The 27,833-nt window shown below is 49.6% G+C and overlaps 2 protein-coding genes across 23 annotated transcripts in view; one reads left to right on the top strand and one right to left on the bottom strand.

The window, feature by feature from the left end:
* The window catches only part of Gabpb2 (GA binding protein transcription factor subunit beta 2), a 42,433-nt gene extending 36,739 nt beyond the window's left edge, over positions 1–5,694 (top strand). For all 10 annotated transcript variants that reach the window (XM_078027607.1, XM_078027612.1, XM_078027610.1 and 7 more), the window contains one exon: positions 86–5,694. In XM_078027607.1, the coding sequence (XP_077883733.1) occupies positions 86–385 (300 nt within the window). In that variant the 3' untranslated portion in view covers positions 386–5,694. The remainder of the gene's footprint in view (positions 1–85) is intronic.
* Positions 5,695–11,112: 5,418 nt separating this feature from the next.
* On the bottom strand, positions 11,113–25,762 carry Sema6c (semaphorin 6C). Of its 13 annotated transcripts, XM_040287556.2 has the most exons (19): positions 25,431–25,761; positions 23,476–23,544; positions 21,637–21,808; positions 18,475–18,589; positions 18,120–18,183; positions 17,919–17,975; positions 17,475–17,576; positions 17,211–17,301; positions 16,910–17,029; positions 16,648–16,736; positions 16,130–16,347; positions 15,476–15,607; positions 15,050–15,202; positions 14,628–14,801; positions 14,197–14,343; positions 13,837–13,914; positions 13,663–13,718; positions 13,442–13,486; positions 11,113–12,588 (listed from the first exon to the last, which is right to left on the bottom strand). In XM_040287556.2, exons 3-19 carry the CDS (start codon positions 21,752–21,754, stop codon positions 11,552–11,554), a joined length of 2,796 nt encoding a protein of 931 aa, XP_040143490.2. In that variant the 5' UTR covers positions 21,755–21,808; positions 23,476–23,544; positions 25,431–25,761; the 3' UTR covers positions 11,113–11,551. The 13 variants fall into 13 exon arrangements, with proteins under 13 accessions (XP_040143490.2, XP_077883718.1, XP_077883717.1 ...); XM_078027592.1 differs by lacking the exon at positions 14,197–14,343 and having other exon boundaries at positions 25,431–25,762; XM_078027591.1 differs by lacking the exon at positions 16,910–17,029.
* Between the last annotated feature and the right edge of the window lie 2,071 nt (positions 25,763–27,833).

Genomic DNA, 27,833 nt, shown 5'->3' with positions numbered 1-27,833 from the left:
TGAATCCTTCTTCATCTTTTTGTCTACTTTCTGGTAATCTGTGATCTGGAATTCTTACCTGGTGGTGATATGGTTTACTTTACAGGAAGGCAGAGAAAGAGAGTTACTACAGCAGCAACTCCAGGAGGCCAATCGGAGAGCCCAGGAATATCGACACCAGCTCCTAAAGAAAGAGCAGGAAGCAGAACAGTACCGCCTCAAACTGGAGGCTATGGCCCAGCAGCAGCCCAATGGAGTTGAGTTCACCATGGTGGAAGAGGTAGCTGAGGTAGATGCCGTAGTAGTCACAGAGGGGGAGGTGGAAGAAAGAGAAACACAAGTGTCTAGGTCAGGGGGGACCACAGAGCCTCATACTGGAGTTTCCATGGAAACTGTTTCATCTTAACATATAAGGGCCACAACTTGCCCTGTGTTCACCTTTTAAGAAGAAAATACAGAGAACAAACATTGTATTAAAATTAAGGATGTCCTTAACAAGAAAACTATAGCAGGGTACAATGCTTGGGCCCAGGAAAACTGTATGCAACTGGAAAATTCGAAGCTGTATTTAGGGAATGCTTCTCCTGGGGAGCCAAGAGAGAATAAGGACCAAGTTTCTTAGCTCACATTGTTGCTTTAAGCATACAGGTAAAGGTGATAGATGTTGTGCGTTGATTTTTTTTTTTTAATAACTGACTTTGTATCAAAAGATTTTAAAATAATATTCCTAGTGCATATACACCAAAAGCCTTTAGTAATTATACCATCAAGTGACCTGAAAATTTGCCTTAAATTTATAAAACTAATTAGGAGGGAATTTAGAAGCAAGCTTTGGGGAAGAGGAAAGGAATATATTCCACTTCCAAAGGAGCAGGCACTCCCATCTATCCTGAGTTAATATCACTAGAAAAAAAATTTTTTAATTGCTTGATAAATTTGTGTCCATAGCTCAGATGCCAGTGTAAGAAATTGAAACTGCTGGGGATATAGATGTAGCTCAGTGGTAGAATAGGTCCCTAGCATGCCCCAAGTCCTGGATTCATCCCCAGCACCACAAAGAAAGGATGAGAAAAAAAGAATGAAACTGAAATTGAATTTTTAAAAACTGGAAAGGAAACTTGTATGTGTAGAAGTTTACATAATACCTGAATTCCCCAGTCTGTATTTTGAATGCTGGTAGGTGGCCTAAAAGAGGCTGGCAGGGTTATGGAACTCTTGTCTTGGGATACTAACTTTGCACTGGCTGGATTTTATAAAATTGCAATCAGGAGGGTAATCTGTTGTCCATACAACTTGCTTCCAAACATTATTTATGTAATATCAGGCTCAGACTCTTTAATTTTATAAAACTTTGTTGAATTTGTGTCACTTAGGACACATTTGTTTTTCTGTGGAGCTTATGTCCTCTTAAGTGCAAAACAAAGGAGGGTGGCAAAGAGCAATGCTGATGATGTATAGTTTGTTTCCATTTGATTTAGGATGAGTCAACTGCTCTGTTTTTGTAAGCCTGGACCTGCTACAGAGCTTTGTGCCTTACAGGTGTTCAGTGTATGCTGACAAGGGAATAACTATCAGTGCCATAAATTACGGAACCAAAGATTCTGGCTTGTTTACTTTCCTCCCTTTTCTCCCACTATGCCTGCTCCCACTACTCAAGAGACTTTGGAAAGTGTTTCATTGCTGGGTTTTCTTTGTGTGTCATCATGAAGGTTTTTTTTCAAAAGAAAAAGGATGGTGTGGTGGCGCATGCCGATAATCCCAGTGGCTTGGGAGGCTGAGACAGGAGAATCACAAGTTCAAAGCCAGCCTCAGCAACTGCGAGGCACTAAGCAACTCAGTGAGACCCTGTCTCTAATAAAATACAAAATAGGGCTGGGATGTGGCTCAGTGGCTAAGTGCCCCTGAGTTCAATCCCCAGTATTAAAAAAAAAAAAAAAAAAAAAAAGAGGATGTATGGATGGAGAGAGAGAAAGGGAAGGAGGAAGAAAAGAGGGAGGGAGAGGTTGTGGAGAGGTTACATTGCAGAGGTTATTGCCTTTGAAATTGGGCTCTCATTATTCTAGACTTGCTTGCTTTATTGTAAATTAGAAGAAGAAACCAGAGGGAGATGTGCCAAGTAAACATTTGAATGACTGTTTAGAATATGGTTTTCTCAATTAGTGATCATGGGAAAAACATGCATTTTTAATTTGGAAAAAAACTTGACAGTTAACATGGTTCTGTTTACCTTGATTAGTAAAGTAAATTGCAACAGTGTTCTGAAGATGCAGAATCATTTTGAGCTCAAAATAGACTGAAAATATAATTCCCCAAACTAAATTTAAAAAACAGAATTGGCTATTAGATTTATAAGCAAAATACCAGTTTTGAAATTAACCTTGGGTATTGGCCATTAGCTAGGTTTTCTCCATGTATCTTTGTACCTAGCACTTCCCAGATGATCACAGATTATTCTCAGCTGTTGGGGATGACAGGGATTTGAAGTGGAGAAGCCTAGGTAAAGTTAAGGATGAAATTTTAGTATCTACCATCATATCATCCTTGTCCTGTTTGCGTGTTTTTCTTTTTTTTTCTGAGTCCTTTTGGGAACCAGGTGCTAACAATAAACTGCTGTATGGCATTTCAGAGCCTTAGCTTAAGTAAGTATAGAGGGACCAAGTACCATTTTAGATGTCTTTTGTTTATGTTTTGGTGCTGTTCCTCCCATTGAGGGAGTAGAGGTTAGCTGCAAAAATTATCTAAACCCAGTCAGTTGTGGTGGCACACATCTTTAATCCCAGCAACTGGGGAGACTGAGGCAGTGGGATCACAAGTTTGAGGCCAGCCTGGGGAATTTAATAAGAACCTGTCTCAAAATTAAAAAATTTAAAAGGTCAGAGGGTATAGCTCAGTGATAGAGCACCCCTGGATTCAATTCCAAGTACTGCAAAAAAAAAAAAAAAAAAAAATTAAATTGAAACTTTACTTCGTTCTCTGGGCTATTTACTGATTGGTAGTAGGGAATATCCACTTAGCACTCTTTTCTGAGCATAGAGAGTCCCACTTTCGGAGGGAACTGTTTAGGAATTCTTATTACTCTTTCTGAGGAATATATCTTCCACTCCCAAAGTCTCTAATACAGACAGGTCATTTTAAATGATGATGATCTCTGACGGGGGTTTCTTATTGGAGAGGCTGGAGTAGGGAGTGAAAGAAGGGAAATGTCTGTAAAGGGGTGGAGAGGAAAAAGGTGTTAATTTTTATTTACTTGGAATAGACCTTTTAGCATGCCCTAGAGGGGAAATAGGATTTGGTCTACAATTATATTGCCATGAAGAGAATGGTAGCTCAGGGTGCTTTATAGTAATTAGAAATTCGGCATTGAATGCAGTACTACAATACCATGTCTGGATTTTTCATATCTTTCTGGGTCAGTCATGGAACTTAGGAAAATGTGGGTTAGGTCTTCTGAGTTAGGGGATTACAATTAGTTTACTGGCAAGGTTGGATTATTGAGAAGTAAGGTGGTTCAGAGTTGGTCCTTGAGCAGGAGAAACTTGGAGTTTAGGATAGTTCTCTACATTAAAATGAAGCTGCTTTAATTGTATCAGTATTAAAGTCAAGAATTTTAGAACCTACATTTGCATTTTGGTCTTAAACCTTTTCCCAAAGAAAGAAAAAGAATTGTAAAACTAATTCTTGTTTCTAGCTTCAGGGAGATTAATTATAAACATATAAATATGCATTTTGCTTCCCACTACTACCTCTGTGGGATCTCTTAATTGTAATGCCAGAGTTGAGATCCCTTGATTGAAATACTGAAAAACATGGCTTTAGGATTTTCTGTGTTTTGAACTCAGTCCTTAAAGATGTTTTTTTCCCTCTTGTCAGATATACATTTAGCTATTTACTTTGCATTCTTTCTTCTTCAGCCTTACTATTGCATAATTAAAATTTTTGCTTGCTTTGTGATGCTAGAAATCTCTGCATACAAAATGATTTTTCTTTCTTTATATTAATGTAAAAGAAATTAATTTCTCAGAGGTCCCTCCATTTGAAGTTGGGTATTGTATGATGAGGATGGTTTCTGAACCCCTTTGCTGGTATACGTTAGTGTGTGTTTATAAATATGTATTTTCCCATTTTCTCTTTGTTTATTTGAGGTTCTGCTCTAAAGCACCAGGTATAACCTGGAAAACTTTTTATTCATTAAACACATAGGGTTTCTTTGGGTTCAATGAATGCACGGAGGAAGAGAAAGCATTGCTTTGCCTGCTTCTGAGAGATGTGCTTTAACAGGCAAAAAGAGAAACCAGAGGGGTGAGGCTTCGGGAGAGCCAGCGCCTGGCTTTAAAGGGAATTTGTTCAGCAGACAGTGTGATGACATCGTGTATGTGAAAGTTTCAGAGCTGAGTAGGGACAGAAATGGAGCTGCCCCTTCACCAGACAGGCCTCCTTTCGCTCTTGTGGAAGCTGTTTTGACTGACATTTATAAAATCTCATCCCTCAGTGGGGAAAACCTCACCAGATAGAGAGCCAAGGCAGCATGGCAGAAGGAAGATATTCCCTACATCCATTTTCCTAGTTTAGAAATCTTATTTTGAGAAATGATCTTCATTTTGAGAAAGCTTGTGTGGCTCTTTCCTAACAACATTAGGGACCTCCAGAGCTAGAAGACCTGAGGCATGTAATGAACTCCTCCTAGAAGTTTAATAATGACCAGGAATCAGTTTTTGTCCTAATTTATTAGAGAATGGCTTCCTATTTCCACTCCTGACCAGACCCATCTCTGGATGACTGGGAAAGGTACTTTAAAATGGAATGCATATCAATCCCACCTGTACGTATGTACTCTAGGCTTCTGTCCATCTCCATTTTATGTGATGATTCTTTCCCCCTTCTGAGTTAGTACTTATTTCCTATGCCAATTTATTTAATAAGACAGCAGGAACAAGAAGGGCATGAATTAGAATTAAATAACTTTGAGCCCCTGGTGCAACCCTTTTTAATTTAAAAAAAAAAAATTTAACCTCTCTAGGACTAGGGAATAGAGTGACATTACTAGACTCTTACAGTAGCAATTTGGTTTGTTAATAGCAGGAAATTGTGATTCCCTATCTCTCTCTCTCTCTCCCTTCCTCTGCCCCCACTCTACTGCTTCTGCTTTTGTGATTCATTGTTTTTATCTCATTAAGTCTTTCTAAGGCTCTAGAACTTAATTAGTAGGTCATTTTAAATCCTTGGGCCTTATCTTTTCTCTCTCCACTCCCCTCCCTACCACATATTTTATTTATTCTGATGCAGTTTGTTTCTGATAATTAATCTAGGTCACACCCTCTATTTAACTGTGCTTTCCCAGTTGGTTTCAGGCATGTTGCTCTATCAATAATGATGGTAGCAACTCTTTCCTGGCTTTGCCCCACATGCTTTCCTTCTGCCAAGGCCATTTGGTGGGGGGTAGCAGGGAGGAGTGCCCCTACATTCTGTTCACAATGTCCTCAGTTTTTCAGGTTGTCTGACAGCTTTATGTACAGCATGTTTTTAGGAAAACTTAAATATCCTACTTTTTTAAATTTAGGATAGAGTTTGATGCTGATGAGGAAGTCTGTATGTCTGTGTGTATGAGCATTTATGTATATATATATACATACCTAAATAGATCTATATTATATATACAATTTTTGTACTATCATTTAAAATAAAGATGTTTCTTAATAAAATGTCAAAGTCTTACCATTTTGAGTATCACTGAATAGTTGTTTTTTTTTTTTAATGTCTTAGGCAAAAATTATATCTAGTCTCTGATCCTGTTGATACCCATAACTAGCTATCTGTCTCAGCCTGGTGTTCTTGACAGGCTGAGCAACTCAAGGCAAGAAGTGAAATGAAAAAGAAGAAAGGTTTTGACTGGCCTGTTAAATGTACATTTTTCCTTCCTCCACTTTTCCCTCAACCCTTTCTCTAAAAGCAAACTACCAAGAGGGGAGAATAGGAGCTAAAGGAAATTATTCTGTGTCTTGTGTGGGAGTCAATACTGAGAAGTAGGGGAAAAAAACTATAGGCTCAGAGAGGCTTGGAAAGAGTGTGTTTGCTCTACTGGCTTCTCAGCTTCTGTTGTTTCCTGTGTTTGCTGCCTCAGTCCTAAAGAGCACACATTTATTAGGTAAATACAAGGAACAGTCTGGTAATAGTAGCTCAAGCCCCATTGATAGCCACAGTAGAACAAACCTATTTGGCTAGCTCACAGGTGTCCCCATGTAGTGTATAGGGCTCTCAAGTGTCACTCCAATGGCAATCAGGTTACCTTTCTTTTTAAAAGGAGGATGATACCAAATTCAAGGACATGCTAACATTTGCATTCAACAACTAGAATCTCCAGGCAAACTCTCAAATTCGGTATTTAGGAAATTGAACACCTGCATATGCTAGGCTATGTGGTGATAATTGGCTTTTGGTAAATACGTATAGTCAACAAATACTGTGCATATGTTGATTATGATTTCCTTCTGACAAATGCCTCATAAATGTACATAAGGTCTTTGCTGTGCTGAAGGAAAAAGAACAGGAACTTGAAGAGCCTTGAGAAGCAAATAACTAAGAGTAGTTTCAAATTAAAATCCTGGTGAGTGATATCATCAGGAAGACAGGAAGGGAGGTTGAAGGGAATTGAAGAGACAGGAACCTAGAGTTCTCTGATGGGTGATTTTTTAATTTTGTACCACAGGTTGAACCCAGGGGCTCTTAACCACTGAGTCACACATCCTCAGCCCTTTTTATTTATTCTGAGACAGGGTCTGGCTAAGTTGCTTAGAGCCTCATTAAATTGCTGAGGCTGGCTTTGAACTCAGGATCCTCTTGCTTTGACCTCCTGGGCCACTGAGATTATAGGAGTGCACCCAGCTGATGGATGATGTTCTTAAATGATGGGAAAAAAACATGAACTAGAGCAAATTCCCTAAGATTTTCTTTCTCTGTGAGAGTTTGCTACTCCCAAGAGATCAATAGGTAGAAAATATAGAAGATTAAAATAGAGGTTGGGCATGGTGGCACATGCCTATAATCCCAGCGATTTGGGAGGCTGAGGCAGGAGAATTGCAAATTCAAATCCAACCTCAGCAATTTAGCGAGGCCCTGAGCAATTTAGCAAGAACTTGTTTCAAAATGAAAAGGTCTGGGGATGTAACTTGGGTTGAGTACCCCTGGGTTAAATCCCTGATACAAAAAAGAAAGGAAGGGAGGAAGGGAAGGAAAGGAAGAAAGGCAGGCAGGCAGACTATATGTGACCTCTGTCAGGTGTGGTTATGTATATCTGTAATCAGCAACTCAAGAAGCTGAGACAGGGGGCTGGGGATGTAGCTCAAGCGGTAGCCAGCTCGCCTGGCATGCGTTCGGCCCGGGGTTCGATCCTCAGCACCACATACCAACAAAGATGTTGTGTCTGCCAAGAACTAAAAAAGAAATAAATATTTAAAAAATTTTCTCTCTCTTAAAAAAAAAAAAAAAGAAGAAGCTGAGACAGGAGGAACAATGTTCAAAACCAGCCTCAGCAATTTAGCAAGACCCTATTCCAGCTAGTTTATAACCTTAAATTCTTATGAGTCAACCCCTCTAAAGGGTCAACTGCTGGATTAAGTAGCAAAGAATGACTCACCTGTGTGGTGGTGGCATCAAGGAGCCACAAATCTGAGTGACAATAATAGCTCAGGCCCCTGTGAGTTAGCCCCCAAAGAACTCAAGATGCTAAACAGCTTTCTGAGCTCTGTGACTATGGAACCTTTTGAGTTTCAGGTCCCCAAAGCCTTACATAAGCAGATGGACTGCCTGCTGGGGCCCTGGTTTCTCTATAACCTCCTAGGATGCTTCTGAGAAATCAGCTTAGAAATCCCTAAGGATGAAAAAAAGAAATAAATATTTAAAGGACTCTATCCTCCTGATGGCACATTCTGGGTTTTCTAAAGACAAAGTTTGAGATAATATTTTGATTTTTAAAAACCATCAGCAGATTCCTTAATCGAGGTTATATTTACCTCTCTTTGTCAGCAATAATTATTTATTTTAATTCATCCCCTTAATTTATTACTACTGTCTGTCAGAAAGAGGTGTCTCATGAGTATTAATGAATCACATACTTGGTAATGGCCTACTTTATTTTGGGCAAATAACTGTTTCCCACTAAACAATTTAAACCTGTATTTTTAGGATGCTTTACAAATCCCCATTGGTATATGTTCTTTCCATTCCTTACAAAAGAAACAGGCTTTGAACTGCTGTTGAATTGCCAAGGTCACATACAAAACAAATGGTAGAATCCCAGGACTGTTGCTCTCACTGCAACAAAGTTGCTTCCACTATCTGTAAGAATTCAACTTAGACACTCTTGGCAAAGAAGTCACCATACTCTTACAGATACTAATAACTGAACATTTTTTACAATTAAACTACAACCAGGACTTTAACCTGGAAGTTGCTGCTATCTGCAGTTACAAGATTAAATTTCTATTATATGTACAGTGGGCCCTCCATATCCATGGGTTGGTTCCACACAGATTCAACCAACTTCAGGATGAAAATGTTTGAGGGGCAATTACCTCTGTACTGAACATGTACAGACTTTTTTTTTTTCCTTATCATTATTACCTAACAACCATTTACACTGTGCTAAGTATAATAAGTAGTCAAGATGATTTAAAGTATAAGGGAGGCTATGTGGCAGTTATATGTAAATACTATGCCATTTTATACTTCAGTATCTGCATATTTTTTTAAATATTTTAAAAAATAAAATATTTTTTTTTAGTTGTAGAAAGACACAATACCTTTATTTTATATGGTGCTGAGGATCAAACCCAGTGCTTCAGATGAGCTAGGGGAGCGCTCTACCACTGAGCCACAACTCCAGCCCCATATTTTGATATAGGGAGGTCCTGGAACCAATCCCCCTGGACACAGAGGGATGGCTGTACTTCTCTTTTGGGACTATATTTAAACCTAAGGATCATTTATCCCTTTTGCTTATGACCACTTTCAGGGCAAGAACTGTATTTGTGAAATTTGTTCCTCTGAGAACTTCCAAAGGCTACAGTCACATTTTTTTTTCTTCATCCTTTAACATCTTGGTTTGAAAGTTAATGAAGTCAGGTAACTGGAAAGATCCTCCATTCCTTTCTCCTCAATATCTAGGGCACTAGCAATGGCCCCAAAGCATCTTGGCTTAAGTAAGGCATGCAAGAAGGGGAGAACTGAGTCCTAAAAGATCACTCCACTCTGGTGCAACAACACCAAGCATAAAGGGCACAGGGTGGTCAACGTCTGGAATCTCAGCAACTCTGAAAGCTGAGGCAGGAGGTTTGCAAGTTTGAGGTTAGCCCCAGCAACCTAGCAAGAAATTGTCTCAAAAAATTTTAAAAATCGGGAGGCTGGGATGTGGCTCAGTGGCAGAATCCATCCCCAATACACATACACACACACACACACACACACACACAGGAGGAGAAGTTAAACTCTGGAGGACAACTATATTTGTCCAAACAAGCCTAACTGCGTCATGAGGAATATCTCACTCTCAGAGGACATATCAAAACCTTGAGGGCTGGGCTGGGGTATAGCTCAGTTGGTAGAGTGCCTGCCTGGCCTGCACAAGGCCCTGGGTGTACACACACACACACACCCTTGAAGGTTAAGCCTGTTACCCCAGCGGCTCAGGAGTTCAAAGTCAGCCTAAGCCAGCCTCAGGAACAGCGGGGGCACTAAGCAACTTAGTAAGATCCTGTCTCTAAATACAGAATAGGACTGGGGACATAACTCAGTGGTCGAGTGCCCGAGTTCAATCCCTGGTTCCCCCCCCCCAAAAAAAAAAAAAAACCCCACCTTGAGGGCTAAACGTACAAGTGAAGTTATGAGGATGCAAAGGGAAAGCCTTGCTCAGTTAAAAACCAGATCGCAAAGGTTCGAAGACCCTAAGCGTGAGCGGATGAAGAAGCAGCCATCCCCCGACCTGGTGCTCAGGGAGGAGGGAACAGGGGCCTAGGGCAGAAGGGAGGTCTCAAGTAGTAAACCGGGAAGCAGAAGCAAGCTCCGCTCTCTCCAGGAGACTCTTCTCCCAAGTTTCCCGCCACGAACATTTGGTAGCAAGCGAAGCCGGAGCACGCCTGCAACCCCAGCGGCTGCAGCGGGAAGATCGCGGTCTCTCAGTAAAAGAAAAGAAGGGGCTGGGGACGAGGCTCAGGGGTCAAGCACCCTGGGTTAAATCCAGTACCGATCGAATCAAAAGAGCAGCTGTGGGGCGAACGGTGAGCCCCCGGGGAGGCTTCCAGGGGCTGCAGGGCTGAGTGCGGCCTCCAGGCGGCGCCGGCAGGAATGGACTAGGGCGCAAACCGGGCGGACGCTGCGGCCACGCGCGGAAGAAAAACCTGACTTGCAAATCCGCAAAAGCAGCCACCACCCGCACAAGCCTTAACTGTCCTCAACGCAAGGTGTGGGTGAGGCAGATGGGTATTCGTCCCTCCCATTGGTACCCAAAGTAATGAACAGGTATCTGCAACCCACACCAGCCAGAAAAAGGGAACCACCGCCGTGCGCACGCGCAGGCCGAGCGCGGGCGAGCGGGCTCCGGCGGCGCTTGGCCGGAGCGTCGCTACGCATGCGCGCCACGAAACACGCCCTGGCAACCTCCCCTGCCGCTACCTGAAGGGGAAGCACTCCAGGAAACCTTTGCTGCCAGCAGGGCCGAGTGCTTCGCTGTTTCCCGCAGCTTTACCCCTCAAGCGATCCAACCTCTTTCTGCCCAATTCTCTTTGGGACAAGATTTCCTGATCTAAAACTCAAGTCTCGCCGAAGCTTCATTTTATTCCTCCAAAATTTCCTCCCCGCCCCGTAGAACCGATCTCGAGCCAGGCACGTGCTCGCGTGCTTCCCCAGCCCCCTGGCCCCCTGGCCCTGCGGCGCGTCCCCTGGGTCCTGGCTCGTCCCCACACACCATTCCTCCGCGTGCCGCCTTCGGCAAACCAGGCTGGCAGGCCCTGTGGGGCCGCAGCCTTCCCGCTGCTGGGGAGAGCTCGACCAGGTGAAGGCAGGTTCTGGGCGAAGGCGCCCCACGCTGGCGCCGACCGACCCCACGCCCCGTGCCCGCCCCACAGCGAGTAGCCAGGCAGCAGCTCAGGGACACAGCTGTATTGGGGAGCGGAGGCTCCTACACAGTAGGAGGAGGCACGTCCCAGTCCCGGGAGGCCCGAGACGCGGCACGACGCTGCGTGGCCCCAGCCACGTCTGTCCGCGCGCCGGCCCGCCCGCCGTGCGGCCCGCCCGGGGCTCGGTCCGTGGAAGCGGCCCCGAGGGCGAGTTAAGGCAGCTTGGCTGGAAGGGAGAGGGGATGGAGGTCTGCCAGTCCCGGAATGTGGCTCGCTGAGGGACGGCTTCTGCCTCCCACTCCTCTTGAGGACTGGGGGAAAGACAGTCAATAAATAAGCCCGGGGCCAGACCCCGGGGACTCGGAGTCCAGAAGGCCGGAGGTGACCTGTCCTCGGAGACGCGTCCACCCCCACGCCCTCGAGGACCTGGGCCTCAAGGGCCCCGGTGAGGCGGTGGTGCAGCTCCTTTAAAAGTTAAAATGGCTGCCGTCGGGCACAGCCAGGCGAGCGGCCGGCCCGAGGAGGGGCGGCCTCAGAGTCGACTGTGGCGCCCCGACGTCCGCCCTCTTCAGAGCGCGGCCTCGGTGGCCCTCCGGCCGTCCCAGGTAGAGGAGGTGCCTCCCGGGCCCCCCGGAGTACCTGGCGGGGCCCCCTGAGGGGACTCTGGTGAGCAGGGCCGGGGGCGCACGGTGGGCGGAAGGCGGCCGACGGCTCCCCGCCACCCCGAGGCGGGGCGCCGGGGCGGAGAGCGCGGGCCGCGCGCCTGGGGCCGTGCACTTGCCCTCGGGGGGCACGTCCAGCCTCAGCGGCGGCGCGCACTCGCGCGGGAGGGGACTGCAGTCGGCCAACAGGCCTGGCCCGGGCTCCGGCGGGGGCGCCCTCGAGGTGAAGGCCGCGGAGGCCGGGACCGAGGGCTGGGCGCCCGGCCCAGGAGGCTGCGGGCCGTGCAGGTAGCGCAGCAGCTCCTCCAGCGTGGTCACCTCCACCGCCTGCCCAGGACAGCCCGGCGGCGGCGGCCTCACCAGCACGCGCGGCGCGCACCCGCCCGCCGGGCCCGCCCGCGCCCGGCCCAGGCCCTCCTTGGCGTTGTTGCCGTTCTGGTTCCATTCCCAGGGCCCTCCTGCGGCGCGGATGCGCTTGACCGGCAGTTCCGGGGTGGACTCCGGCGTGGGCAGACAGGCCAGCTCGGGCGGGGGTCCGCCCTCCGAGGGAGGCAGGAAGGTGGTATAGAGCTGCGGCGTCTGCGCGGCCTGCCCATCCTTGGAGGGTGGCGGGGGCTCGGGGCCGCCGTGCAGGCGGGCCAGACTGCGTAGGGAGAGAGGTCGTGGGAGCCCCGGGGTCTCGATGTCTTTGCTCCGACGTCGGTGGGCTCGGCGACAAGCACAGGAAACCAGGAGGCCAGAGACTGAGGCGCCCAGGGCGAAGGCTGCGGCTACACTGGCCAAGAGCAGTGGTATCGGGACAGAGCGGGAAGCCGAGGCCGGGAGGAGGTCCCGGCGCACACCTGCCAACCCAGAGGAAGAGGGAGGCTCAGCCTAGGGTAGGGGGTGCACGGGTCACCACCTCCAGGCCTGGAGGGTCCTCTACCACCTCCCCTGCTGCTTGGCTTTACTCCTGCGGCCTTGGCCTTCCTTCCTTGGGATTCCCCTCCCCTCACCCCTCAACACACGCAGTCCAAAGCACTGCCCCTCACACACAGGCCAGAGCATGGGCCTGGGGAGTCCCCAGCCCAGTCCTGGTCCCTTGTAGCCATGCCAAGAACAACCGCCAAACCGTCCGTGCAGAAGGAGGTGGGGCATCTGGGAAGGGAGACTCCAAACAGGCATTAGAGACCAAACACCAGTCAGTGCCAGGCTTAGAACTCGCCAGGAGTCAGCGGCCCCACACTTCACTCCTGTCCCTCCCAATTAACCCCCTTACCCTGAGTGTGAGCTCCAAGAGTGGAAGACTGGGGCCCGGGGTGGGCATCACTGGGGGGACTGGGGGTCTCAGGGGAAGGGCCAGGACTCAGAAACACTGGGACAAAGACCAGGTCAGAGCCAGTGAGGCGCCTGCTCTCCACCCAACACCTACCCAGGGGATCCCTCCCACTGTGGAATCCAAGAGGCCGGAACTTCGGCCTCTACTCTGGTCTGGGCATAGGGAAGGGCTAACCATGCAGGACATTCTCTGATTTATTTGTTCATAAGCCACTTATTAAGCATCCTTCTATATCCAAGTACTGAGCTTATATGCTGGATGTAAGGAGGGTCATGACCTTTGGTGAGGTCCAGGTACTGGTCTGCTGCTGCCATGGGACACAGACCTGGGTGTGTGGGCTAAGTAAGGGAAGGTGAAGCTGGGACAAGAGGACTCACCATAAGCAGAATCCCCAGGGCCTGACTGACTTCCAGTAGCTCCATCTATGAAATGGGAGAGAGAGGGTAAAGATGGGGTCAGAGGGAAGCTTCATGAAGAACTGATGGAGGTGACTGTGCCACAGAAGGCAAGAAAGACAAAAACCCTATGCCTGGGGCGTGTCTGACTATCAGAACCATGTGCACCTCTGGCTGCAGCTGTTGCCACCCCTGCTTTTTACCTTGGCATTCGCCATGCTCTGTGAATTCCTGGTTGCCAACCTGATCCACATCAGTCCTAGGAAGAAAAGGAAGTGGCTCAGGGCAGTTCTACACCTTGTCCCCATCTTGCATCCTAGCCCTCTTTTAGTGGTAGGGAATGTAATCCTCAGAAGATTCAGGGGCTCCTTACTTACCCACCAGTTCCCGTGATGTCCACACAACCTCTAGAACTGTGCCATCCACAGTATGGGTCCTGAGAAGCCAAACAGCTCCTAGGGGAAACCGAGTCATGTGAGGCTGGGACTCCACTCTATTCCCTTCCATTCTGCTGCCTCTTCTTTCACCTTGGTTCACAGGAGACTCCCAGCCTTACATTCCCATTGCATCGGCCCCAATCTCTACTCCAGACCCTGCTTGTTGCCCACCTTCAGAATGCCTAAAGCACTCTTTCACCCAAACATCCCTTATATCTCCCTGCCACCTGTGGATCTTTCTGTGCTACTGCTGGCCCAGGAAGCTTGCCCAGGCAGTGCCAGGCCTCAGACCCCTCTTACCTCTGACAGGCCCCATGCCGGGCACAGTGGCTGAGAGGGAGGTAGACAATACAGCCAGAAAAAGCCACAAAGAGTCTGTGACCCTCAATGTCCAGCTCCAGCCCTATGATCCGTCTTGCTGTTTGGGCTGATCGCTTCCCACTGCACCTAGGGTGAGGCCAGAAGGACTCAGGATGGGACAGGTGGAGCTACCTTTCCCTTGGAGAAGTGATGAGCAGAAGGTGAGGAGGTGCAGGAGCAACCAAGCACAATCCATGGAATCACCTTGCCCCAACTCACTATCTGGTCTTTTCACCAAGCCCCTTTCTCTATCCCACAGCTCCTGTCCTAAAAAAAGAAACTAATGTTGGAATTCCCAACCCATTCCCACTTCCCCATCTGCACCTCCACTCCCCTCCAGCTCTGCAGGGGCCGCCCTCCAGAGGTCTCACCGGGAGGGGCTGTAGGCATCAATCTCTTCCAATAGGATAGGTTCGGGTCGCCCAGGTTGCCCGCCTGGAGGCAGCACCTTCAGCACCGTGCCATCATTGGAGCCAAGGAACAGGACAGTAGTGTTTCTGTGGGGACCAGCCGTGCCATCCACAGCCACCTGGGTTAGTAGAGCCCTGGAGCAATAGGCCTCAGGTCAGCGTAAGCTGTTCAGCTAGAGCATTCAAGGAGAGCCCAGGAGTCCTGGTTCCCATTCCTGCATCCCGACTCCTCACTCCAGGGCTCCTTTCTTAGCTCTCTCCCTTCCACCTTCATGAGTACTTCCTCCCGTGAAGTACTCATCATGTGATTTACCTTCTAGGGTCAGAGAAAGAGGAGAGGGGCTGAGGGCAGGAGGTGCTAGCTAGTAGTTTTAGCCCCATACCTGCTAGTGAAAGTGAGGAGAGGCTGGTGGGTGGCAGGTGGCACAGCAGGGTCTAGCAGTGGGTGAGCCTTGATGAAGGTCAGGACATCATCAGGAAGGTCTCGAGAAGAGGAGAAGAGGGCTGCCCCACCCACACCTGCACAGGACCCTGGCCTGGTGGGCACATGAGAAGGGGCTGCCTTAGTGTGGGGAACCTGGGCTTAGTTAGGTTCTGTGTCCCACCACTGCTCCTAAAAATACTTGGTAACCCCTGTGCCCTCCACACAGACTCTTGCACAACTGTTCCCATCCCTGTTGCAGCTCTTCAATCCCATGGCCAACACACTGCTAAGCCCCCTCCCAGGCCTTGGACACCTCACCCCTCCTCCCTATCCCATTTAGATAATGCTTACTTCTGTCCCCCAAAAGCCAACACTATCTGGGTACCTGGGTGAGGGGACCCGGTCCTCAGACACGGGGGTCCAAGCACCATCCAGACTCCTCTGTTCCTTGAACTTGCCCTCAAACCCATGTTCAATGTCTTCCAGGTAAAAGGCACAGACTGCAGAGCCAGGGATGCTGGAGGGAGCCAGAAAAAAAATGTAGGATAAATGTTGGTTGAGAGGGACTGCATAGCTCCACTAGGTAGGAAGCGGTAGCCCCTTTTGCGTATCATATTAGGGGACAGACACTAAGGGATAGGGCAGCTTCTGGGTGCCATGCTGCCAGAACAAAAGGTGGGTAGCAAACTGGTTTTGCTTAAAGCTTTCTCTCGCTGCCGTCATCAGTGGGCTTTTGGGAGGGCGCAGGGGTAGTGCTGGGTTGAACCCAGCGAACTCTACCACTAGCCACCTCCCACCTCTTTTTATTTTTTATTTTGAGATAGGATCTTGCTGAGACTGGCCTCAAACTTGTGATCCTCCTGCCTCAGCTGCCCAAGTAGCGGGGATGACAGATGCAACCAACACACCTGGCTCATCAATATATAGGCTTTGAGAGGGGAGTTTGGATGTTGGTGAGACAGGGGACTTCCTCCCCCAGGCCCGCCCTGACCTGGCAGCCACTTGGAGTCGTACTGTTGGTGCTCAGCTTGGTACCAACCTATTGGTCTGGGTGGTAAAGACTCCAAAGAGAGCAGAATGGCCATGCAGGGTCACAGGCCCAGTCAAGGCCTGCAAGACGTCAAAATAGAACGTAGAGTCCCCGGGGACAGAGCAGTTGAGCCGCAGCTTCAGGAAGGATGTCCAGTGGCGGTCCAAGGCCCGAGGTGAGCCACCCATGTCACGTTTACAAACACGGGCCACCCGGGAGAACTGCACCTGTGCGGTGGGGAAGAGGAAAGTGAGAGTCGACTGGCTGAGAGGGAGGAGGTGAGTTAAGAGCACCAAGACAGAGATTAAGGCCGCAGCTGAGGGTACGGCATGGTAGGTCAATCAGGTCAGGATGAAGCTCACAGCTGAATGTGAGGGTAGAATTGGGGGCCACACCGAGGTGGGGGCTCAGAGTCCAGGGGATTGTGCTGTGCAGATTAGGGTCCCAGAATCTTCCCCAGATTCACACTGGCTCCTTAGGACCCAAAAGAACCCTCCAGCTACCATCCCTGGTGCCCATGTCCTTACCCTACCCAGCCGGGCATCCTCCACAGAGACTTCTCGGAAGAAGAAGTAGACATGGTCTCCATGTTCCAAGGCATGGACAAAGTGTGGCTCTGAGGTGGGGAGTGACAGGCAAAGGTATGGAAGAGTATCTATATCTGCCCAGAAAGTCCTCTCCCTATTGTATACATGAGCCTACTGCCACACCCTCTGCCTGATTCCCACACAGTCCTCCCTCTGCACCTTCCCCCCAAGAATAGGCTTCCTCCCCCAGGCCCGCCCTGACCTCTCAGCCACTTGGAGTCGTACTTGGCGGAGCGGAGCGGGGGCTGAGGCCCAAGGCTTCTGTAAACAACGGCATCGCTGGCTTGGAAATCCGCAGCCGTGGCTGAGTACAGGCTGCCCTCTGGAGGGATGGGTAGGTGAGGCCAGGGGTCTGCATCCTGCATCTTATTTGGCTATCCACACCCCGACCTGGCCCTGGCCTTGGACCCTACCTCAACCCTCCACTCAAGGACACAGGGGAAAGACCAGATAGGAGAGGTGTAAGGTAGGAGCTCCCTCCAGCCACATGCCCAGGTGCACACCTGCAAAGACGGCCACGTTGGACTGGGTAGCATCAAAGGGGCACCGAGCCTGCCCGCTCAGCTCCTCACCCTCCTGCTGCAGTGAAGTTATCTGGGGGCAGAGGGAGCAGGTTGCTGGTATCCTTGGCACCTTGGAGTGAGGCTCCATAACCCATTCCCGCATGTCCCCTTGATGCCTTCTGGACCCTTGCATTCTGGGCACTCCTATTCCTTGACCCAGTTCTTCTCCTCCCAACCAATCCTCCCCCACCCTCTTCCTTGTACCCCATAGCTGCGGCACACAGGGCTGAATGAGTTCGTTCCACAGGCAAGCAGCGTCTGGGAGTCCCAGGGAACGAGAACACGAATGTAGTTGTAGCACTCGTCCTAGAGAACCCAAAATTCTAGGTCAGTGACAGGTTGCTGGGACTGGGACTCGGGGTCACAAGAAGTAAGGCTACCACCCTGAGCCAATCAGAATGATGTGGGATCAAGTCCCAGCTGCACTGTTTGCTAGCCCTGCAGCCTTGGCCACGTCCTTTGGCCTCTCTGAGCCTCGTTTTCCCTTTTTGTGAGGAATATAAAGGGAACTAAAAAGCATTAATCCTCTTTCCATTGTCCTCAGTGGCCTAGGACGGAAAAGTGGGTAGGAACTTTGGCTTGGTAGAAGACCCCTGGGCAGAAGCTAGAGGCCTCTTTCTCCCCCTAGATGCTCTTTCTATTCCTCACCGTCAGCTTTCCCCGGACAGCACAGTTCTCCATATCTTGGCTCTTCCATGTTAGATACTGAAGGAGAAGTAGAACACTGTGAGGCAATCTGGACCCCCCACATATGGCTCTTTTCAGATCCTCCTTCCCACCCACTTGACCACTGTTAGACCTTTCCCAGCTCATCTCCATGCCTGCACCTCCTCCCACACAGCCCCTCACCTTGTTGGGCACCAGCCCCTCCCCTTCTTCTTGGGCTTGAAGATCGAAGGAGAAAACGTGTTCCCTGAAGGGGTAGGTAACGAGGATCAGAGCTGAGCCAAGGTGCCCCACCTGAGCTCCTTAGCCCCCCACCTTAGCCACAGTCACCTGCTCAGGGACAAACCACAGACCTCCTGCTCCCTACCCTCCCTTTATTCCATGCCTTGGCATTTGTGCTCTGGGTCCAAGCATATCCGTGTCCCATGGCTTGTGCACCTGCATGTGTCCCCTGCAAGATGCTGCAGTGGCCATGCAGGTCCCATGTCTGCCCAGGAGCATGCATGTCTGCCCCACAACTGTGCCTCGGCCAGTTTACCGGGCAGCCACTAGCAAGGTCCGGTTCAAGGTCAGGAATTTCTGAAAGTCTAGCCCAAGTTCTGCAGCCACAGCATCATCCTCCAGGCCCCGGAACCAGGATAATGGGGAAATACCTGGAGGACACAGAGAGGTGAAGTGCTGAGGGCCAGCCAGTATACATGCACTCCCAACACCCACGACAGCATGAAACCCAGCCACGCACAGGGAAAGATGAGAGGAAACCAAAAGCTATTAATAAAAATGATGCCAGTAACACTGAGCACTTAATTAATCTCTGTTAAGCACTGTGTTAGCACTTTATTTTATTTATTTGTTTATTTATTTTTTTGGTACTAAGGATTGAACCCAGGGGTGCTCTACCACTGAGCTATATCCCCAGGCCCCCTTTATTATTTATTTTTAAAATTTATTTATTTATTAACTTGTTACCAGGGACTGGACCCAGGGGTGCTTAACCTTTGAGCCACATCCCCAGCCCTTTTTATATTTCATTTTGAGACAGGGTCTCACTAGTTGCTTGGGGCCTCTCTAAGTTAGCTGGCTTTGAACTTGTGATCCTCCTGCCTCAGCTTCCCAAGTCGCTGGGATTGGAGGTGTGCACCACTATGCCCAGCTTGTGTAGCACTTTAGATCTCACTTAGTACATTAATCCTATGAGGTAAATGCTAAGGTTGACCCCATTTTGCAGATGAGGAGCCTGAGGCTCAGGAAAATTAAGGGAATTGCATGAGCTCATTTAGATCTAGGTCTGTATAACTCCAGAGCTGAGTCCAGTCCTTTCTTGGAACTGCCTTTGGGTTAACAATTCCCCACCCACCTTGTATGCTGTCCCATCTGGAGCATTTACTTCCTCCATTTCAACCAGCCCTCTCTGCACTCTCCCCTCAAGGGTCTTCACAGGTCACCTCAGCCCTCCAGGGTTTTTGCCTCTCCTGACCAACTCCAGCATCCGCCCGGCCTGACTATGGAAACCATAGTCATCAGTGTTCACAGAGAGCTCAGAGTCCAGGGATAATTGATTTAACTTCATAAAGTGCTTAGAATTGCATTTGGCACATGTAAGTATTTGCTGTTCAGATCTGTTCCCCAACAATCACTCCCCAAAACCCAATTGCAGTTCTTCCTTCCTTAAAATTGCTCTAAATCCTAGATATATAACAGGGACTGCAAACAGATAAAGGTTTTTCAGAAATACTGGGCTTATGGTTTCCATTATAGTAAGACCTAGGTTTGGGCTGGGGCTGTAGCTCAGTGGTAGAGCACTTGCCTTGCATGTGTGAGGCCCTAGGTTCAATCCTGGGCACCACATAAAAATAAATAAATAAAGATATTTTGTTGGGCTGGGGATGTGGCTCAAGCGGTAGCGTGCTCGTCTAGCATGCGTGCGGCCCGGGTTCGATCCTCAGCACCACATACAAACAAAAATGTTGTGTCCACCGAAAACTAAAAAAATAAATAAATATTAAAAAATTCTTTCTCTCCTCCCTCTCTCTCTCTAAAAAAAAATAAAATAAAATAAATAAAAATAAAAATTTAAAAATTTAAAAAAATAAAAATAAAGATATTTTGTCCATCTACAACTAAAAAAAATATTTAAAAAGAAAAAAAAAAAAGACCTAGGCTTAGTGGTAGCATAAGTGGTAGAAAAGGAGGTGTTGGGGTGTTGGGAACCAGGCCTTTACTTTGTGACTAATAATAATAACAAATAAATATAAAGCATTTAGTTTGTGCCAGACAGTGTTCTCATCACTTTACATGTTTTATCTCATTTCATCCCTAAATAACTCCATGAGGTAGAACACTATTATTATCTTCATTTTGCAGATGAGGAGACTGAGGCAAAGAAAAGTTAAATAAGCTTAACAAAGGTCACCGAACTAGTGAGCAACTTAGCAGGAATGTAAACTGGCTGTGAGTTCACCTTCTTTTATTGTTTTGGGGTACTAGGGATCTAACCAAAGGCCCTGTGCATGATAGGCAAGCATTCTACCACTGAGCTATACCCCCAGTCCTTTTTATTTGTTTTATTTTATTTTACACTAGAATTTAGACCAGGGGTCCTTTACTACTGAGCTAACTCTTTTATTTATTTATTATTTTAAATAATTGTTTTTAGTTGTTGATGGACCTTTAATTATTTATATGTGGTGCTGAAAATCCAACCCAGTGCCTTACACATGCTAGGCAAGTGTTCTACCACTGAACTACAACCTCAACCCTACCTCTTTTTATTTTGAGACATGATCTCACTAAGTTGCATAGGGTCTTGCTAAATTGCTGAGGCTGTCCTGAACTTTCGATCCTCCTATCTCAGCCTCCCAAACTGCTGGGATTAAAAGAATGTGTCACCAAGCTCATCTTCTTTTTATTTTTGTATTTTCTTTTTTTTTTTTTTTTTCTTTTGTACTCAGGGGCACTCAACCACCAAGCCATATCCCCAGCCCTATTTTGTATTTTATTTAGAGACAGGTCTCACTCAGTTCACTGGGATTACAGGCATGCACCACTGTGCCCGGCATTTTATTTCTCTTTTCTGGTATTGGGGATTGAACCCAGGGCTGCTCTACAACTTAGCTACATTCCCAGTTTTTGTTGTTTTTATTTTGAGACAGGATCTTGCTAAAGCTGGCATGGACTTCTGAGTCATTGGGATTCTAGGCAAGTGTCACCATGAGCATCCCACCACTGCTACCAAGACCTTTTTCACGGCACTCCCGATTGAACCCAAGGGTGCTTTGCCACTTAGTGTAGCTTAGGTAGACACAATCCCATCTGGCTAACAGGATTTTTTTATTTTATTTTTTGGTAATTGTAGATGGCAGCACACCTTTATTTTATTTGCTTGTTTTTTTGTATGTGGTGCTAAGGATCCAACCCAGTGCCTCACACTTGCTAGTTAAGCCTCTGCCACTGAGCTACAGCCTTAACCCCTAAGAGGACATTTTAACCATCAATTCACACTGTCTCTAAGTGAAGAGTCCCAGGGAAAAGAAAGAATGAACCTGAGGCACCAGCTGCCCCCTCCCAGCCTCTTCTCGGCCTGACCCTTGGCGGCCCGGGCTCTTCGCTTCTTTGAGGTTGGGGCCGTCTCCCACTTGTACCCCATGTTGGCCTCATCTCTGCTCGCTCACTGAGGGGTGGGGTGGAAAGGGTCACTCACCTTGTAGGTCAGAGATCAACAGAGGGACGGGGTCCTGGGGAAAGGTGGCTCCGGGATAGGGAAGTGAGAGCAGCAGCAGGAGCAGCAGCAGGGGCATGAAGTAGGGGACACGGAGCATCCTGTGTGGGGCAGCTCAGGCCCCAGGGGGTGCCCCTTCACCCATATGCTGGCCCTGAAAGGAGAAGCAGAAAAGTGGGGCAAGGGGCCAAGTTCCCTCCATCTAATAGTGAGCTTCTCTCCCAGTCTATCCCCAGAAGACCCTGTGGGGTGGGGGCAAGAACCTCTCTGGTGCTCTATCCTAGTCCCAGCCAGCTGTCACTGTCACTCAAGGATCTTGCCTCTCCAACTGGCCCAAACTGGCTAGTGTGAGGCCTGCCTTCATGACCCCAGGTAAGGACAGGACGCCTGTAGCTCCAGGCTTCTCACTCAGCCTCTCCTTTTCTCTCCTGACTGAGTCTGGGACATTTGGTAGGTGACACCTCCTGACCCCCCTGGTGTTAACCCCTTCCCAGCTATAATTAGACACTGAAGCCTTGACATTATAAATAGTGGCTCCTTGGCACTGGGAAGAGAAAGAGGGCACCAAGTCTACTTCTCTCTCCCTCTCAGACCCCCACCCCACACTGGGAGTGACTCAGGCACCGTGCCCAGGCTGAGGCAGCTGTGCGGCAGCCACGGTCCTCTAGGATCCAGGAGGAACAGGGTGGGTGTGGGGGGCAGCCTAGGGGTCACTGTCCCCATCTAAGCTCATGCTCCGGGGGGCCCTTCCCACAGCTAAGGAAAAAGCTGGACAGGGAGGGGAGCTGGGGGGGACCATCTTGGCCAAAAATGAATCTGCATCAAAGCCAGATCAGAGGCTAAATTTAGCTCTGGCTGCAGCTGTCTCCTGGACCACTGTGCCCCCTCCCAGCCTCTCCTAGCCCCCTGTTCCCTCCCTGGCTCCAAAGAACCAGCGCATGTACTTGATGGGGGTGGGGGTCGGTTATAGACTGGCCCTCTAAGGGAGCCAGAAATAGAATGGACTGGTGAGGTGAAATAGTGGAATAAGCCCCTCTGTCCCTTTCTCTCCTCATCAGGCTGCCTCTAAAATTGAAATATAAATAATTAAATGGCAGGCAATTGTAGCCCAAAGTCCTGGAAAGATGGATATGTAGAGGGGATGGTGAGACAGGTCTTATTCCCACCCATCGCCTCCCCCAGCCAGCTGACCCTGGCTGGTCCCCCAGTGGGAGATGCACACCAGCTTCCTGCCTTCCCCAGAAACTGAAGTCAGGGGCTGAGGAGGCTCCTGAAATCAGGTCAAGAAGAATCCTTTCTTTGTGAAGGGATCACAACAATCCTTAGTTGCCCTTCCCACCATGTCCCCTAAAGGAGAAACCCTAGGCTTACAGGCCCAGCCCCCTTCCATCTCCCCATTAGTTCTACTCTTGAAACCAGGACCCAAGTGTCCCCCCACCCCCAATCCAGCGTCACTGGTGGGGAGGCTGACGTCAGGTGGGGCCCCAAGAGAGCTGGAGGAGGGGAGGGGGTAGGAACACCTAATGATGACCCCTTCCCCAGGGGCAGAACAGTCAGTTAGCTAAGGACCCTCTGGTGTGAAAGGCTGAGCCAGCCTCCTTCCCCCATCCCCTGTTTCCGGATGCTGGAACTCCCAGGGGAAGGGGAAGGGACACAGCTTGTCTCTTAAGCTCCCCCTACTGCCCCCCCCCACCAAGTTGCCCTGGGCAACTGTTATCTTCACCCTGGAAACTACTTTGGTCTCTGGCTGGCAAGTGGGGAGGACAGCCAGACCCTCTTCCTGTTCCCTGGATGCCCCTGCTCTATCCCCTGCTTCCTTACCTGGGATGGTAACTCCTAGGGGGATTGAAGGGGTTAGGAGACCTCCAAAGGGGAGAGGAGACCTCCAACCTGATGGAAAAAGGGACAAAAGAGGGAAGAACCTGAGTTACACCTCCTGCCCCAATCTCTTACAAGTAAATGTGAAAATTCAGGAAAAGTCTTCTAGTGTAGGGAGATGCCGCTTGGGAAGAGGGGGAAGGGAGATGATATTTAGTTTGGTTTTAAAGGTGTTGGCAGCTTCCTGCCCAGAGATATGAGGGCAGGGGATGGTCCCTAGCCAGAAACTCCTGAACCGGCAAGACCAGCCTTGGGGAAAGGGGTAATGGGAGAGTTTGTGGGGCATGAAGACCACTCCCATATTAAAACCTTCAGAATCCAAAAGCCTTCTTAGCAAAAGCGCCCTGGCTAGGGACAATAGAGGCTAATTTGCATTTCATTTGCATGCTCTTCATTTCCAGCAAAATGCTCTGATAACAAGGACCCCCAGCCCCTTCCTTCTTCCCTGGGAAAGCAGGCCCTGTCTCCCTCCTATCTAACCCCCCTTCACATAGACCCCCACACACACTGCACACTTGGATTAGCCCGCCTCTAAAAACACTTTGTCAGCCTCTGCCTTGCCCCTAGACTCCACTATGACACATCTTTAAAGAGGGCTTTTCATAGATGTTTTTGGGGAGCAGCATCTAGGTACCTCCTACCCATCCCCTTGACTTGGGGAGAGGCTTACTGAGACCTGGAGGAATTGTAGGGAGAGACCTGGCCAACTCTTTCTCCTCCTTCTAGAACCTCTCCTTGATGGGAAGAGGAAACAGCCCTTCTCTCTCCTCCTGGCTGGGCAGCCACCTCTGGGGAGTGGCGGAGGTCATAGCCAGAGTCTAGCAGAGATGGGGAAGGGTTGGGGAAGGGGAGACCGGGCTGGGGACAATAGCAGGAAGCCCTGGGCGGTCGCCTGCCCGGGTCCACCTTCCTCAGGGGGAGCTAGGGTGCACCGAGAAGCCTCACGGATTAGGCGCGTTCCCTTATCCAAGACCTTTCCCCAACGCTTTGCTCTCAGCCCCAGGTTGGCACCTATCTTCCCTCCCACCCAGCCCCCAACGAGGATAATCCAGGTGTCTAGAGCTTCGTGTGAGCTGGGCCTGGGGCCAGGGGCTCGACGTGTCTCCCCCTCGCTGGATCCGGGGCTCCGAGGAGGGGCGGGTAGCAGAGTCTGGGCCGGGACCGGGTCCCAGAGCCACGTTAGCGGGAGGAGGGGCTGAAGGGGCCTGCAAGCTCAGACTGAGAGGGGACGAGAGCGGGGGTTGGGGAGCGGAGGCGGGTCTCGCAAGCCAGGGAAACAGGGCCAGAGGCTGGGAACCGACGAGGGCGGGCCCTAGGCCGGCGCTGAACCGAGTCGGTGAGCTTGGATGCAGTCGCCACTCGGCTCTTCTCCTTGGGAGACTAGTCTAACAAAGCCCTGGGCCGAGGGGGGTAAAAGAAGGAGAGAGGAGCTGGACCGAGGTTTCTCGGGGCGCCTTTCTCCGACTCTGTGCTCAAGCCAACCCCCAAGAGGTGCTCAGACTCCTGCTTGCACAAGGATGAAGATGCAGCCCTGACACCAAAGTCCAGAACGACGCGTCCCGCTTCCCATCCCCTCAGGGGCAACCAGAGGGTCCGGTTCTCCAAGTCTCGGAACCTTATTTACCCTGCGGGGGAGGCAAGGGACCAGGTTTTCCACTCTCTGTACGGTGCGCGCCTCAAAAAATTCCCCCTCTGGTTCCCTAATCCAGGGGGAGGCGACTCGGAGAGAGCCCAGTCGAAAGAGGAGCGCGGACCTGAGCCCGGCAGTGCGGTGAAGGTGCCTGGCCACAGTCGCTCCTCCCGGGGCGCCCCAACTCCGCTGACCCTCTCTGCCAGCCAGGCGCACAGCGCCCGGTGTCCCCCTGGCCTCTCCAGCACGGGGTCTGCTGGCCGCTCACCTGCGGAGCCGCTTCCTCCCCGCCTGCCTCCACGCCGCTCTGCCCGGTACTTGCTCCGAGATCCGGGGTAGCGGGATCGAGATCGCGGCGGGCGGCCAGCAGCCCGCACCGCGCAGAGTTCTGTCTGTGGTGGGCGCCCAGGCGAGAGATGACTGTCGTCCCAACTGGGTGAAGCTTGGAGGTGGGCTCCGGGGGACTGTCGGTCACGAGAGCCCTAGGTCCGAGTCGCAGCCCCCACTCCCGCCGCGGATCCGCGGAGGAAAACAATGCGACCGCCCGGAGCTCTGGGCTCGGCCCCAGCCGCCCCGCCCGCCTCCCGGCCGGGCCCGCCTCCGGCCCGCCTCCCGGCCGCCGCGGCCAACCGTGTCGCCAGAGGCCCGCTAGACCCCGCCTTCCCGCCCTCTCCGCCAGTAGCACTCCTCGGGGGCGGGGCTCCAGGAGCACCGTCCACCCCCAGGCCCGGCGGGGAGGGCGAGCTGGAGACCGGAGACCCGAGTGAGATGGGGAGATCGTGGATTGTTGCTAGACCCGGACAGAGGAAAAGAAACACAGAAACCGGCCGACGGGGGAGAGGCCTTGAGAAATGCCACAAAAAAGCAAAGCTGACAAGAGACAGGAAACCCGGAGGCCTCTGCTGTCAGAGCCTGCGCGATCCTCCCTCACTTCCCCTCTAAGGCTCTGGCGACCCTATGCCCTAGGGAGTCTTTGGCCTCTCCCCCGCTCTGCCCCATCCTTCCGTTCCTCCTCCTCAGGCTTTTATACCTCGCTCTCCTTATTTCTTCCCATGCACCTCTTCTGATGCCTCCTGACCTCAATGAGGAGGCCTAGCATGTTCTTGGGGGTTTGAGGCCTGGGAAAGGACAGGAAAGTGCCCTTGGGAGGTTTTTCTTGTCCAAAATCATCTCCTCCCCTCCCACCTCTACAGTCAAAGCAGGATGGGCTTGGGTCACCACGCCAGGAACTAAGGAGCCAGGAAGCTAGGGTGGTTGGCAGTCAGGCTGTTGGTTGATGAAAAAAGGACAGGTGAGAGTGGCTGAAGCCAAAAGGGAAATGCGAAGACCCAGAATAATTGATTGAGAGAATCCACAGAAAGAGGAGTCACAAAGCGAACTAAAAGAGAAAATGACCAGCCCTAATCCATAGTGCCCCATAGGCTCAGGATTCATCAAAGAGCCCTAGACATCTCTCCAAATAGCAGAACTGCTCCTCCATCCCCACCCGCCATAAAAACCATTTGGTTCTGGGAATGTTAGTGAGGAGGAAGAATAAGAGTACTTCAGAAGTACTGCTTGGTCTCCACCTTGGTTTTGCCTGCTAGGATCCTTCTCTGTGTGGGGCTGGGACAAAAGACATTCTCAAAATTCCCAGGAAAGTAGGTGGCCTGGGAGACATTGGCATTCTCAGATAGTGTTATCAGAGTGGGCACTTCTACCCACTTCTTGGTCTCTGAAATATAAGAAAGGAGGGGTAGATTTACCATTTCCACACCAACCTCAACTGACTGGGATCAGGGTAGGTAACAACATCAACTGGGCTAGGCCTCATAGTGAGTAAGCAAGACACACACACACAGAAAGAGAAAAAAAAGAGAGAGGCAGCAACAGAGACTTAAAGCCAAGTGAACCAGTGAGATAAACACAATCAGCAACAGTGGAACAATTTCCACACGAGATGAACAACCGAGGAGTCTCAGATTTAAGGCAATTCAATGGACAGTTGAATCAGGAGCTGTTTTTTTTTTCATATATATACCTTTATTTTATTTATTTATTTTTATGTGTTGCTGAGGATCAAACCTAGGGCCTTGCTCTACCGTTGAGCCACAACCCCAGCCCTGAATTAGGAGCTATTTTAAAGACTGGAAAAAAGTTTTGGGAGAAAACTACCTTGCAATTTACAGGCATTCAAGAGCTGGATATGTAGTTCAGTGGTAGACCACTTGCCTAGCTTGTGCAAGACCCTGGGTTGGATCCCTAGCACTAGAAAAAAAAAAAATTAGAGGTATTCAGAGGTTAAAAGAAATTTCTCCAGCTCCTAGCACAGGCTGAGCAGCTGATGTACTCAAATATTATTTATTGAGTAATGTATGAATAGGGACTAATATGTAATTCATTTAAAGTTATAGAGCCTAGTTCAAATCTCAGTTCCATTCAATAAATTTGAAACAGTTCCAATCTACTGTACCATCTCTGGGGGATTGATCCCAATCCTGAGGAAAATGACCACCTAATTGAATTAAAACAAGATTTACTGTACTAAATGACAAGTCTCAAACAAACAAAAAAGGTACAATGAACATAAATTTCTAAATGTAAAGGAAATAAATACTCTTCATGATGACAGCAGGGTATGATGTTGGATGCATTTTATCAAATAGGACAAAGGAACTTTGGTGGGAATTGG

The sequence above is a fragment of the Ictidomys tridecemlineatus genome, chromosome 11 (assembly GCF_052094955.1).
Source record: "Ictidomys tridecemlineatus isolate mIctTri1 chromosome 11, mIctTri1.hap1, whole genome shotgun sequence".
NCBI lineage: Eukaryota > Metazoa > Chordata > Mammalia > Rodentia > Sciuridae > Ictidomys > Ictidomys tridecemlineatus.
Note: the sequence above shows the minus strand (reverse complement) of the source record. Positions and strands in the feature narration are given on the sequence as shown.

Coding starts and splice junctions, on each gene's coding strand:
- Sema6c (XM_040287556.2), bottom strand. CDS start 21,754: ATGCTCCGTGTCCCCTACTTCATGCCCCTGCTGCTGCTCCTGCTGCTG. Junction 15,608..16,129: donor TTTACCACCCAGACCAATAG/GTTGGTACCAAG, acceptor GGCTCCCTCCAG/CATCCCTGGCTCTGCAGTCT. Junction 14,344..14,627: donor GATGCCTACAGCCCCTCCCG/GTGAGACCTCTG, acceptor GCCTCACCCTAG/GTGCAGTGGGAAGCGATCAG.